Source organism: Filicampus tigris, chromosome 15 (assembly GCF_054856515.1).
Source record: "Filicampus tigris isolate MCC_2025a chromosome 15, RoL_Ftig_1.0, whole genome shotgun sequence".
Taxonomy (NCBI): Eukaryota; Metazoa; Chordata; class Actinopteri; order Syngnathiformes; family Syngnathidae; genus Filicampus; species Filicampus tigris.
Genome location: NC_141231.1, coordinates 11753844 through 11767895, shown reverse-complemented (window position 1 = coordinate 11767895; position 14052 = coordinate 11753844). Strand labels below are relative to the sequence as shown.

At 40.6% G+C, this 14052-nt stretch overlaps 1 protein-coding gene across 7 annotated transcripts in view; it reads left to right on the top strand.

Moving 5' to 3' along the window:
* The window catches only part of mast4 (microtubule associated serine/threonine kinase family member 4), a 54021-nt gene that overhangs the window by 4637 nt on the left and 35332 nt on the right, over positions 1-14052 (top strand). For 4 of the 7 annotated variants that reach the window (XM_086054291.1, XM_086054290.1, XM_086054289.1 and 1 more), the window contains 2 exons: positions 6489-6627; positions 8766-8902. In XM_086054291.1, the coding sequence (XP_085910417.1) occupies positions 6489-6627; positions 8766-8902 (276 nt within the window). Of the gene's footprint in view, positions 1-2332; positions 2442-6488; positions 6628-8765; positions 8903-13788; positions 13909-14052 lie in introns of those variants that run through there. The other 3 variants (XM_086054292.1, XM_086054297.1, XM_086054295.1) reach the window with 3 other exon arrangements.

Sequence of the window (14052 nt, the reverse complement as noted above, 5' to 3'; positions counted from 1 at the left end):
CTTGCCTTTCAAGACAGAGTTGGTGAGCTGCGTGTTTATTTTTTATTTTTTGAATACCGTGTTAAAAAAAAAAAAAAGATGTCGAGCCGTTTTTGATGCAGATGCGGTACCGGTATCCTGTGCAACACTTCATGTGAGACTATGTTTGATATTCACTTCTGTCTTGATAAAGTGCTTTAATGCAAACTTGTCAGTGGGTTTTGAACAAGATGAGAAATGTCAAATTGAATTAATTTTTTTCCTGAGCTGACCCCCAAAAGTCTTTTGATTTAAAAAAAAACAAATAAATAAATAAATAATAAAGCGATTTTTATGCCTTATGTGTAGCTATCACCAAGATTGGCTGAGCTGCAGACTCAGATTTCACCCATTCCGATTTATGTTGTCAAAGCAAGGAGATTATCAGATATTTCTGACAAATTATTTTGAGTGATATGGTGTGTGTTAAGACAATTTTTTCCTTTCCGATCGGCTTTGGAAAGCAATTTCTCTCACAGGCAAGTCTCGGTACTACGATTGGTTTGCTGTTGGTCATCTGGAGTACACCACATTCGATATATATTTTTTGTTCCCCTAGTCTTTTGTGGAATGCCCCCGATATTTAAAATGGGTTAACATGTTAGCCGCTGCCTTTACTGAAGCTAACGTTGTTGACATTGCTCGGCGGCGGGATTGAAGCATCAAAAACCTGTCCGCTCGTCTCGTAGGTGTGAGCATCCTGCTTAACTGAACAAGCATCCTGGGGCTGTTGATGCGGTGTGACGACAGACGGCTCATGTGCGTGAAAACAAACTTGAGTCGGGTCTTGTAGTGCATTTCTATCCCCAAGCACCTGTTGACTTTACTTTTAGGGAAGTAAACTGACTGGCAGTAAATGATTGCACTGCCCTAATGTGACCTGCTATCGCTGGGGCTGCGAGTGACTGATAACAGGGTGACTGGTGAAGGCCTACTCATCTTGAGTGTAATGTGCACCTCCATTTTATCGCAGGGATGCGTTCCGGGCCCACCCACAATCGTTTAAAAAAAAAAAGAAAAAGATGATATACTGTTGCGAGGTCATATCAAAACATTATTAAATTGTTTTACAACTCCTACATGCTTTAAACAAATTTCAACTGATTGAAACACACTTTCTTTCCAAGTATTCCGTCGTGCCTATTCTCACACTTTAACTGTGAAGAAATGGGAGACTTGTCTAAAAATCATTTGGAGGATACAAAAACACTCGCTTACGCAGTTCTCCAAATAAGACACAAAGTGTGCTCGCTTCAAGCTGTTTTTTGTCACTTTCACCTGAAGGTGGCTGTAAAACTGACACATAAAACACCAGAATGTTCAACCAAACCATATAATATCATCTGGTAACTCTAGTTTAAACCTCTAAGAACGAGACACAGGTGCATATAGATGTGCATTCCCCGTCGTAATAAGACGTTAAATGTCCAAGCTCGAGAGACAGGTGCATGATGTTTATCTTGCTTCGTAACACGAGTTTAAACCAAAATGAGACACATGTTCATGTAGACGCACAACTCCCTTCATAATTAGTCTCTAAACATCAAACAAAGAAATACAGGCACACCAGAAAAAAAGACACAGCAGCATGTCGATGCACAACTTTCATAAGAGTTGAAACGTCGAAAAAAGAAACACAAGATGTACAACCCCCTACATAACTTTAAACTTTGCATAGATACAGGTGCATATAGAGACCCAAAAATGAGACAGATGCACAACTCCATTTGTAACATGACTTTCAATGTCAGAGACGCGGGCGCATAAAAAGTCCCAAATATAAAACACACGGGCATATAGACACACAACTATCATAAGATTTGAAACGTCGAAGAAAAAGACATAGGCGGGTGAAGGCGCATATAGGTGCAAAAAAAAAAAAAAACCACAGGTGCATGAAGATGCTCCCATCTCCCTTTGTAACATGATTTACAAGATTTACCCAAAATGACAGTCTGTCTGTCAAAATGTAGTCGGTCACGTCAGTCAATTTGTTTTTTCGTGAATTAACTTTATTTTTATTATTTTTTTAATTCTACAAAGATGTTGGCCACTGGTCACATTGCTACTTTTAGCTAGCAGGCAGGTGGGATGAAATTGTTTATTCCAGCAAGTTGCATCATGGCTGGCCATTTGGTGCTTCACTCCACTATTTGCTCACACTGGACAATGTTTAACTTTGTATTGCTGTCAGCCGGGCGGACGGACGGGCGTCCACTGTCTCTATGTGCTTTAGCGGCTAAGAGGATTAGCGCAATCTGATTAACTCTCGTTTTACCAGGGAGCGTTTGCCGCCCCAGTGTTCCGTCTTTTTGATTTTTGACACCTGTCTTGCTCGACAGCGGCGCATCTGAAATCAAACACCAGCAAACATGTCGCTTAGTCGGGATTCACCCTGCGGCCAATTGCCGGAGGGAAACGAGGTAGGCGGGGGTTGACTTTAACTGTAGTCTTCAGTTGTAATTCAGTTAATAGGAATGTTGATATTATTTGTCAATTATGTTTTCATAAATTTTGACTCTCACTTTGCCTCAGAACCTTCAAGATTTTCAAGTTTATTATTTACTGTTCCAATCGTCTCCCATCCTTGGTGTTCACATTTAGTGAAGGAGAGGTCTTAAATTTGATTGACATAACTTTAAAAAGATCCTAAACGGTCTTAAATTACATTTTCCAAAATGAAGACCTCAAAAATGCTTATAAAAATTACATATTAAATTTTCCAATTCAAACGTGTTTGATAATGTCTCAAAATTTCTTAAAGTAGAAATCAACCTAAACATATTTTTTTTCAAGAATATATTTCCAGCAGGCCCACTAGTTGGAACACGGCATTCTGATGAATATTGCGTTAGTGGAATATGAGTTAAGCAGCAAAATCCACCCCTTTTTAGCCATGTCTGGGGACGGCCATTTTGTCATTTCTATCGACTGAAAATGACATCACAACTGCTCAGGGCTCAGGAGATGACCAATCACGGCTCAGGTTCAGAAACCAGGTTAGCCGTGATTGGTTCGTGACCTGAGCGCTGAGCAGTTGTGATGTCATTTTCAGTCGACAGAAATGACAAAATGGCCGCCCCCAGAGATGACTAAAAACGGGTGGATTTTGCTGCTTAAATTGGATCGACGTCACTTTTTAAGGCTTTTGTTTAACTTGCAGAGAGTCCGAAAGTTTCGTTGGTAAAATGTAGAAACACATCTCTGTGTTTCTTGACACTTGCTCCTGCAGCAGTGTGAAGTCACCGTTGGAAAGAGCCTCCTGAATTTTCCAACTTTAAATCATGTCGACACAGGAAACGCAATCCCCCCGTGACCGCTCGCAGAGTTCAACAACCCGAAGCTGCGGCCAGTTGACGGGGCGTAAAGTGTCGGTGTCTCCTGGGTCATCGCTTCTGAGCTTGCTGGGTTTCAGCTGTGAGAATTTGATTTGAACAATGTTATTCACCCCCTGACAAAAACACTGAAGGAAGGAAAAAAAAAAAAAATCCCTCGTGGTTGTTGAACAAGACAGATGTCAGCTGACGAGGTCTGGCGGAACATTAGTTTACCTTACCATAGTGGGCCCAGAAAGGGTGAGTAATGATGTTTATGTCACAGAGTGCGTATTATGACACCGTCAAGTAAGGTGAACCCCTGTTTATTGCGGGGGATACACTTTGGGCCCACCCGCGATGGGTGAAAATCAGTGACAATGTAAACTTATTAAAACACTCTTAAACTTAATAAAACATGCTTTTTAAACTCTTCCTTCGTTAGCGCCTTTTTCTCACGCTTGCTCGTACAGTTCTCCAAATTGTTAGTCCAGTAGCATAATTGCGTACTAACATCAGTTTACTGACACATGACAATTAAATGTGTTCTAACAAAAAAAATGTTCAACCAAACCACTTTGTGTTGTCAAACAACAAAAACAAGCTTAATTGTAACATAATGCGGAACATAAATGGCCTAATGTGAAGTAGCATCTAATTTACTGTTGATGTAAATCTTAAAATTCTTTTTTTTTTTTTTTTTTTTTTTTTGCCCATCCTAATTTGACATGCTTATTTGGCTACCCTGAGGAAACTCACTCATCTCATAGTGACGTTTTCTTCTGCAACCTGTTTAGGCAGCAAGCCAGTTGCGCTTTTTTGGGGGGGGTTAGCTTTGGTTAATTCCTCAATTATCGTGACCATCCCAATTTGACGTGCCAAGTTGCTTAGCCTAAGGAACCTCACTTAGCTCATGCTAACAAAGTTACATCTAGGTCGGTCACGACCGAATATTTTTCCAATCAATTATTGTATCGAATAATCGTATCAAATTTTATTCAGCATTTAAGTGTATTGCGAACCCCCCCAATTTCTTTTTATTCATCAATTATTGTTGATTTGGTATTGACAACAGTCAATGAAAAAATGTATTATTGTATCTGCAATGTGATTTTCACACCGGGATGCTTTGAGCTCTTCCGAGATGGCCCCTCAATATACAAGAAACATGAAAGGGTGTGAGCAGGATAATGGCAGGGGAGCAAGATGAGAGGTTAGTCGTGCTCGGCGCGCAGCCTTCTAGCTTCCCGTTATAAGCGCCTGTGTATACTCTTGGCATCCTAGCAACCACTTAAAAAAAAAACGCCGGCAATGAGTCGTCGCCCTTTTTCAAGTGTCTTTCTTTGCCATTTGAGCTGTGAAGGGCTCCGTACATGACTGCGTCATTTGAAAGAGCTTTTTATCATCAGAATATTAATCAGTGTGGACACCTTTTGTTCATTTTTCTTATGCAAAATGATCTCCGTTTGTTTATTGTCTTAGCTTCCATGGCATCCTTTTTGTTTGTCTAGTTACAAGTGCATTTCCCGCCTACTGGACAAGTGGTAACAACAGGATCAACAGCCAGGATCCAAATACAGTGCGATAAGTGAAGATCTGTGATATAGAGAGCCTATATAAAAAAGTTTTTTGTTTTTTCATATCGCTATACCGCGCCAAGTTGCCGATACACTCTTCAAAAATATTCCTTCTGGTTTGTTGTCTCTTTGTGAAGAGTGAAACGCAAATAGGCGTGTCTCCACGCTACTTTCGACCACTTCCACTCGATCCAGCCAGGCCCGTCAGTCATTTCTGTCTTTGAAAACAACAGAACGATCATGTGTGTGTCTTGTTAACAGCAGCAGAGCTTGGCCGTGGTGACCCACTGGTGTTTGCTGTGGAAATAAAAGCCTTGTTGGCAGTGTCCACAGCAGGCGGCCCAGCTAGTCAGGAAGGAAGGAAGGAAGGAGGGTTGGGTTAGGTTAAGTTTGATGTTGATTTCTGGAACCCAGGAGGGAAGGTCAAAAGTCACCTGACACTTGCCCTCTACAAGGATTTTTTTTTTTGTGTGCGTGCGTGCGTGTGTGGCACAAGGTTGTGGTGTTAGCCAGGTTTACACTAGTGCGCTCTTTATTGGAAACCTCCGATAGCTTATCTGCAGTCATAACTCTGCTCAAACTTTGACCCCCTTGGCGCCACTGCACAATTTATTTATTTAGTTCAAACAGGTTAACTGTGTCAGGAAGATGAAGCTTATTTACATTGAATGTTGAGCTACCAAAGTTATCATATATCTACTTAGTGGTAGACCGATTATCGGACAATATTCAGTATTCTGGCGCATATATGGCTTTTTTGATCAGGCAGCCAATAAGCGATCAATCAAAAACTAGGTTATTTTGAGATGTTAAGTTCTCTGCTGACACCTCACTCTGGTGACTTGTTTGGCCGTTAGCTGCGTTGAGGATGCACATTTTTGTTTTTGAACTCTCTGCAATAATAATGAGGGAATGATTAAAATGTCACTTACATTGAAATTTTGTGAAACTATTTACCGTAGAAAACTTTAGGGAGCTATTTATTTGTCAATGTTTCCATTTAACTTTTTAAGACATGTTGCTGAGCTTGGGAGCTCCCTGCATTTTTTTTTTTTTTTTGTTAGAATAAAAAAATATATACATTGTATTTTCATTTGATCTACTTTCTGAGGTTAAAACGTTAAAATGTTGCCAATCCGAAAAGCTGTTTCATAAATGTGCTTAAAAGCATTTAAATGAAGTCGAGTGTTAGTTTGTATAATTCAAAATTTTGACGTCAATATTTTCCCTTTTTATCGCAAATGAATATTGGCTCCAAATATCACTTATCTCCCTCCTTGACTTCTAATAATCATATCAGCCCTGAAAAAAATGTATCGCTCTATCCCTTCCTCTAAAGTACCTTATACAGCATAAATCTGATTTAATGTACACCCAATGTCGCATATTTATATCATAGACAATGTTCTGTGTACCATTTATATTTTATGCACCAACTGTAGCATATTTGCATGAGACTTTGTCCTTAATGCCTCTAATATAACATTCTAACGCCACCTGTAAAGTCTATTCACCTCTAACGTAGCATGTATTCTTTTTTTTTTTTTTTTTTTTTTCCCCCTTCTTGTAACCCATGCAGCTGGACCACATCCTCTACCCACCCTCCTCTGCGTCGCTCAGGAAGTCCAGCCACCCTGATCTGACGCTGCGTCTCAAACGCCAACTCAGCGACGACGGCAAGCACATAAGGAGACGCAGCTTGGGCGGAGGTCTGACAGGTAAACATGGATTTACAGCAGTTCCATTGTTAACTTTACCTTCTAATACCACCACACACGCATACAAACATACACCCCCCCCCCCCCCCCAAACTTGGTGTCTCCCCTATGCAAGTGTTGACTGATGACAGTTTCCTCTATGTTGACACGTGAGGGAAATACTGCTTACTAAGAAGGAAGAACCGCAGTTTTCCTTCCTCGTCCTTTTTGGACCTGACCATTTATTTACTTTTCATCCAAAGAAAAAACTAAATTAAGTGCGGCCAAACACAAGATATCCATGCTGACTAATTTAATATAGCCTACCACTGCTATTTAGAACGTATCGTAATGCACCCACCAGTGTTCAAGGATAGACACAACCGTCAGTACACTTTTGATTGCTGTATTGTGCAAACAGCAGCAAAATAAACACATTAAGTGCATTTATACACGCACGGCCAATAACAACAAATCGCAGCAAGTCACTCAACGCGCCGACAGTTAACAGCCAGCCAGTTCAACACTTTTCATTCACTTGACGCCATGTCACTCATCAGACCAGGTCCTGCTTTTTCATGCCTTTTTCTCAGTATTACACTCAGATATTTTAGTGTGGAGCACGAAGATGACGACCCCAAGTGGACAATAATGAAACAACACCACACATGCACTTTTAAAAAAAAAAATGATGCCAAATCGATTTATATCTGATTAATCGATGGGGTAATTGACACAATAATGAATTCTAAAAATATTTGATAGCTGAAGCTTGAGTATTTGACTCAGTCTAGATACTTAACGTATACACCTGTCATGTATCATATTTACATCACGTTTAATGCTCTATACATCTGTATTGTAGTATAGTTATGACATTTACTGTTCTATACACCTAAGGTACTCTATTTGTCACATTTAATGTATGCACCAGTCATGGACCATATTTCCGTATTTGATCTGTACTGTACACCTCTAATGTAGCATATTTATATCATTTAATATCTTGAAGACTTTAATGTAGCATATTGTCACTGTCATGTGAAAAACACTTATCTCAATTTTTTTTCATCTTCTTATTTTTACATGAACCGTGTTTCCGCGTTACAGACATCGCATTAAAGTGAAAATTAAAAAAAAGTTTCCAAAATTGGAGATAAGTGTTTTCCACAGGACAGCGACAATACGTACATCATGTTTATTCGATGCACCCACTACATAATGCTAACTGATGTGAAGGAGAAAAAGCCAAGACACATTTGTTAGTGTTAATCGTTGGGCTATAGTAAATGCAGCAGCGTCCTCATGTGGACAGCCTTGTATATGCACACTTGAACTTTTTTTTATTTTTTATTATTATTTTTTTTTTGTATTGAGTATTTGGGACACGCAAGCCTGTTGCATTCTCCTGTAGGAGTACGGCCGCACTAGTTACGCAATGTAGGGATTGTCCCTGATCTCTTAATAGGATCTTTTTTTTTCCCCCCTCCGGTCCTTTTGAGTGACTGCTCGACTCAATCCTCTAGATCAGGTGTTTACCTCTAGATCAGGTGTTTAGGGACCCCTGTTTTCAAAGGAACCCCTCATAAACCTAACGCCACGAAAACATAACTTTGTCATATTTCACTTCTTAATCTGGAAAAAATACCCCTTTGTCTACACAAAACTAGGATTATACGCTCGCAAAATAGGCCTTTTTGTTCTTGAAAGAAATATACGTTTTTTTGTACTAATACTCTGTTAAAAATGTTATATGTATATTTGTAAATGTGTGTGTATGTGTATGTGTGTTCAAGTATTTAACAATATTTAAAATGTCATTTTATTATCAAGCTTATCCCAATATTTTGAATTAATAACAAATTTTTTAAAAATGTGAAGTTCGTTTATCATTTGTGATTTTGCTGTTGTTGCTGATTTTCCAATTTTGTCAAGGTCCGTTTCCGTATCGAGCTACTTTATGCAGGTATCGAAGTCAAAATTTTGGTATTGTGACAACACTTGTCGCCATTTTGTGGCATCTATAAACCTTTTTTTTGGGAGTGGGGTGTCAATTACTCACAGCCATTCAGGGCAGGTCTCTGTAGTAATCAGGATTTATATTTGTATTTTTCTCTATTTTGATTGGGGTTGGTTCCTGGTTCCTCACGCCGCGGCAGGAAAGTACCTTCTGCTCCCGGCCCACACCCAGCAAACAACATGGCCGCCACAGTCTTTTTCCGACGCCTCCTCCAACCTGGTCCGCATGCGTGCACTCAACCTCGGCAAGTCGGACCCGTCGCTGACCTCCAGCCTGGTGAGTTGCACTCCACATGGGTTTGTTACCTCCCACCAAGGAGGTTGTTTGCTTTTATCGCACTGGAGCCATTTTCTCAAAACGTTGTGGAGGGTCCAACAAAGAACACATCAAATGTTTGTCACAGTCTAAGGCCAAAGCACCGTTCATGCCGAGATCCCTGGAAAAAGAATGCCTTGTAGGCGCTCTAACTTCGACAGATATAAGACTGCAACTTATATTATGTTACAAAGGTTTTATCTTTATTGAGCTAAGGCATATATTTTAAGTTGGAAAATGGTACAGCACCAAAACGTCACAAAAAGTATCAAGTGCAGTGAATCCCTGTTATATTGTTGTTTATCATGCTTGAAGCAAACATGCTTGGGGTCTTATTTGGAGAACTGTGCAAGTGAAAGTTTTTTTCGTTTCCTTGAAGTGATGTTAAATAATACTCTTACATTTCTTGTCAGTGAGAGTGAAAATACACAAATGAGTGCTATAAAAAGTGTTTTTTTTTTTTTTATATATAAGTTTAAATGTTTTCAAAGCATAGGGTGAGCATCGTGTGTCATAAGAGAAAACAATACATAGCATACAGGATATACCAGCCATATGCCAGGGTTCCATTTGTGTTGGGAAACACAAACACGGCGTAGAGGTGACATTCAGCTCCCCTCCGATCGATGCGAGGATCCGGTTCTCTCCCCGGCAGATTTGATCAAAAGCAGCGGCTAATCCGATGAGTCAGTGGTGAAGGAAAGGTTAATGCCACCACAAATGTGTCGGGCGCATGTCTGCTTTCATTGGACATGCCAAAGGTGAGCCTGCTGGCTTATGACGTCACGCTCAGCTCATTTCCTGAATGACATCATTTCTCTGACCATTTTGCACCAGAGCAAAGTACAAAATGATAAAAGTACAGACCTCCACCAAGGTCAAATTCTAAAGGTGAACAGCTACAAATGAATCCTCTGCCTCTAAGGTCAACCTATTTACATCCTGTGTACCGGTGAATAAACTCCCCTGTCTTTTGCTTCTTCTTTGGCTTTTTTATTTTTGCGCGTGTTGCCACTGCAGAAGGTTACCAGCGATGGCAAGGAAGGGAAAGGAAAAGTATGGCGATAGTCATAAAACCGGACACATTTTATGGTATTATTACAGGCATGGTATGACAGATTGAATTCACTTTTTCCGATTGATTGTGTTTGAGAGTCTATTCGCTTCAATTTTGTAAGAGAGACTAATGCTTATTGTTCACTGAGAAATGATTGAAAATGACTCATTTTAACCATGGAGAAATGCAGAGCTGGGCATCGCCTAACCGCCACCGGGTTCCCGTCTGCATATTTAAACGACCCACGCGGCTCCAGTCGGTCTGAGTCAGCAATGACATGTGCCCCATATTGTTTTTATTTCATCGATAACCACGCTGACCACGTGTGTGTGTCAGTTGTTTTTGTTTGATATTCTTTCTTTGTTTGGCGGCGCGTCTGCTTGTGTGGCGCCTGCGTGAGACGTGAACATTACGTTCCCCACGCCAATTGGCTGTCGCCGACAAGTGACGGACTGGGGACTAGTTTAAATATGCAGACGGGAACTTGGTGGTGGTTCGGCGATGCCCAGCTCTGGAGAAATGGCAGAAAGACTCGCTTTCTGGCTCCACAGTGAAAACAGAAGTGCCAGTCTGCTTCTGTGCACCAGAGGGCCCTGTTGTGCAGCTACGTCTTGGCATCTTCACAGACAACAATTTTGTGTCATCAATTCATATTAATGTCCACACTGAGGTAAAAATGTTAACCAAACAATACTGTTAATATAGTCATGTCTGCCGCTCATAGTGGACTTAAAAGCAGTTTGATTTTAAATTGCTTACTATTCTTCACACCTTTACATAACATCAAACTGGTTCCTATATTTTCATGTATTTTAGTAAACATGATTTAAGAAAAAGTGCTTCTTTGAGCCAGGGGGTGGCGCGGCATACGCACGTATGCAAATTGTTCCACCCCTGCCTCATTTTGAGCCAGGAAAAACTTTGCTGTGGTCAGTTTAAAGGTTCCTTAATAGACTGTGTACACCAGTGGTCACTAACTAAAATGATCAGGATCCTTATCAGGCTTCTCAAGAGCTTGCTGATGAGCTGATCATTTTAACAGGTGTGTTGCAGCAGGGAGAGATGGAAAACCTGCAGGACAGCTGCCCTCGAGGACTGGAGTCGGTGACCCCTGGTGTACACTGTGTGGCTGCACAACGTCGATGTTATCAGTCAAGGACATCTCCCAACAGCATTATGAAGGGTGAAGGCACAACAGTATCGTGGCGTGCGGATTATGACAGTCTTATCTCCATATCGCACCACAAGTTGAGTATTGATTTGCTGGCGGCGAGCAGGACGCGGCACCCTCGGGGCGCAATAATGCGACAGAGGCGAGGTGTGCTGGTGACACGGGCGGAGGCATGAAGGGAAGAAGATAAGACCACAATGACATGCATTGTCCTTTGTTACTTTCTTTTTTGAATCGCCGTCTTAAGTCATTGCTGATACAGTGGACCCCTGTTCGTCAAGGGGGATATGTTCCAGACCCACCTGCGATTGGTGAAATATCCATCATATAGACAGAACATGTTAAAACTCATTCAACTCTACTTAAACGTATTGAAATAATCTTTTAAAGTATTCCTCAAACGGGAAGTCAACCCCAAAATTTCCTTGACAATAATGTGCCCCCACAAGTCTAAACATGGCATTCTGATTCATATTGCATTTGTGAAATGAGTGAAGCAGCAAAATCCACCGTTTTTTTTAATTTTTTTAAATCATCTCAGGGGGATGCCTTTTTGTCACTTTCTGTCAACGGAAAATGACCGCTATCTTAATGCTAGTGTGTAAGATGAAATGCCATACACAAGCTGATACAATCTAACATGGATGTTTTCGTGCCGTTTAAGAAGTTTGCAGTGGGCTCGAGTTCCTCCGAACGGGCAAAGAGAATAGACTTGAGTGGCAGCGTGGGTGCGAAGAATAATTGGAGGATTCCGTCACTGACAAAGAAAAATCGGCCTCTTTTGTATTTTTACACTCCTTTCAGAGCCACACGAGAAATTCTCTTAATCGCCTGTTCTGCGATTGTGGCTTGAACTTGACAGAATTCTTCCTTTATCTAATAAGTTCCACATGAAAAGCTGCTTCTTGCAGGTTTTGGCAGCTTATTAACGAAGGAAGTTAATTAGGTGGACAGTTCTGAAGTGTCTGCTACAGAGGCTTGTTTGGGCCACATTTAACACAGTGAACGGCAAATATAATTAATGGAATGTGACATTATTTTAAATGGTCAGATTAATAGATAGATATAACCTATTTAGTAATCAATGAAATATTTAATTACCATGGCATAATTTGACATTTTAATGTATTCCTTAGCATTTTTGGTAACTTCATGGCGCTTTTTTTGGAGGGGGGGGGGGTATAAATTCATTTACCGGTAATGTAAATTTGAATATTTCACTGTTTATTTAATGAATAATCTTGAATTGAATTTGATTAACTAATTCAACTCAATGATTTGGGTTGAATTATTTAATTGAACGTGCATTACTTTATGGCATTTATTTCTGCCTTCACTTCAATTATATATATTTTAATTTAAATGTAAAATAATTTAAGTTGTTCATTAATTCACTTATGGGAAATATTTTTTATGGATGAATTATGGATTTTAATTTATTGGATCTTTAAAATAAATATTTTAACAATTTGTATTCATTTAAATGAAATCAATGCAAAACCATTTAAACCTTGCATTAAAGTATGAATTAATTGAAATCTAATGTAGAATGTAAAGTTGGATTTATATTACTTTAGTCCGTATCTCACTGAGCGGTGTGTGTGCGCGCATAGCCAATGTTGTTTTTTTGCATTTATTTGCAACATTGAACAAAGACTGACAAAAAAAAAAAAGCATTTGCTGTGTGCACACACACTTGCAAACCTTTGCTGCTCAGTGAGATATGGGCTTTAAAGAGACTTTTTAATAATAATATATACAGCATTTCAGTACACTTTTATTTTTGTATTTGTGTTTAAAGAGTAACATGAATTGGGGTGAATATTTCATGTAAAGGTTTTCAAATTTTGCACATTGTTGAACGGAAATTATTTGTAAATATTTTCATTTTAATTGAATATATTCCAATTTTAATTAACAAATGTATTGATTTATTTCACTCTGAATATTCTTTGTATCGAGATTTATTTGGCTTTTTATTTAATTTTGGCACCATGTATTTAACAAGCCATTTGTAATGTGGTCTGCTGGTGACACGCGCTCACCCAATAACCCCTCGGCTATCCGCTGTGGGAATTCGGCTGCTGATAAGAACGTGAGAGCACCACTTAATATTCGTGCAATGCTTCCACACTGAATGAATGGCAGTGCACGGGAAGGAAGGAAGGGGGGGGGGTGTAGGGTGCGTCATTCACGGAATACAGAATTTTGGTTGCAGGCCATATCCAGAGGTGTGAAAAATCGGAAATGGACAATCCGTCTGCCTCTGCTGATCCCCCGCGTAATAATGCCTCCATGTGGACTCGTTAGGTCTGAAGCAGCCTCTCCTGTCAGGCGCGTCATGTGGCATTTGGAACGTCAAATAAACTCTGCCTACCACATTCCCGGAGTGTCTTCTCCCGCCTTGTGAAGCGCGACAATGCCAGGAAGGACATCCTCTCATTTTCATACCTTGAGAGAATTGTCCCAAAAGCCCCCACCTTCCTCCCTTTCTGTCCCCTCGTCGTCCTCCCCACCTTACTCGCCATCGTCCTCCCTCCCTTTCCTCTACCGCCGGGGAGGAAGTTGCAGAAGCGACGAGCCAGAAGAGGCGTACGGGACAAGTGAGCGGCGTCAGAGATCAGATATTTGCGAGGTAGCCAGGGTGGAGGTTGAGCTGTCTAGTGCTGCATACATGCGGAGGCGAGCCGTGACGCCGCCATGGACGAGTCCAGCATTCTGAGGCGGCGGGGGCTACAGGTAGGCAGGCAGACCGGACTCATTTGTCGTCGTTGTTGTTGTTGACCGCGTTCAGAGTCTGGTTAAGGTGATGGAAGTTAGCGGTCACTTTAGTTGCGTTTACGGCATCCTATACGTACCCGGGAGGAAGTGGAATGAATTGTT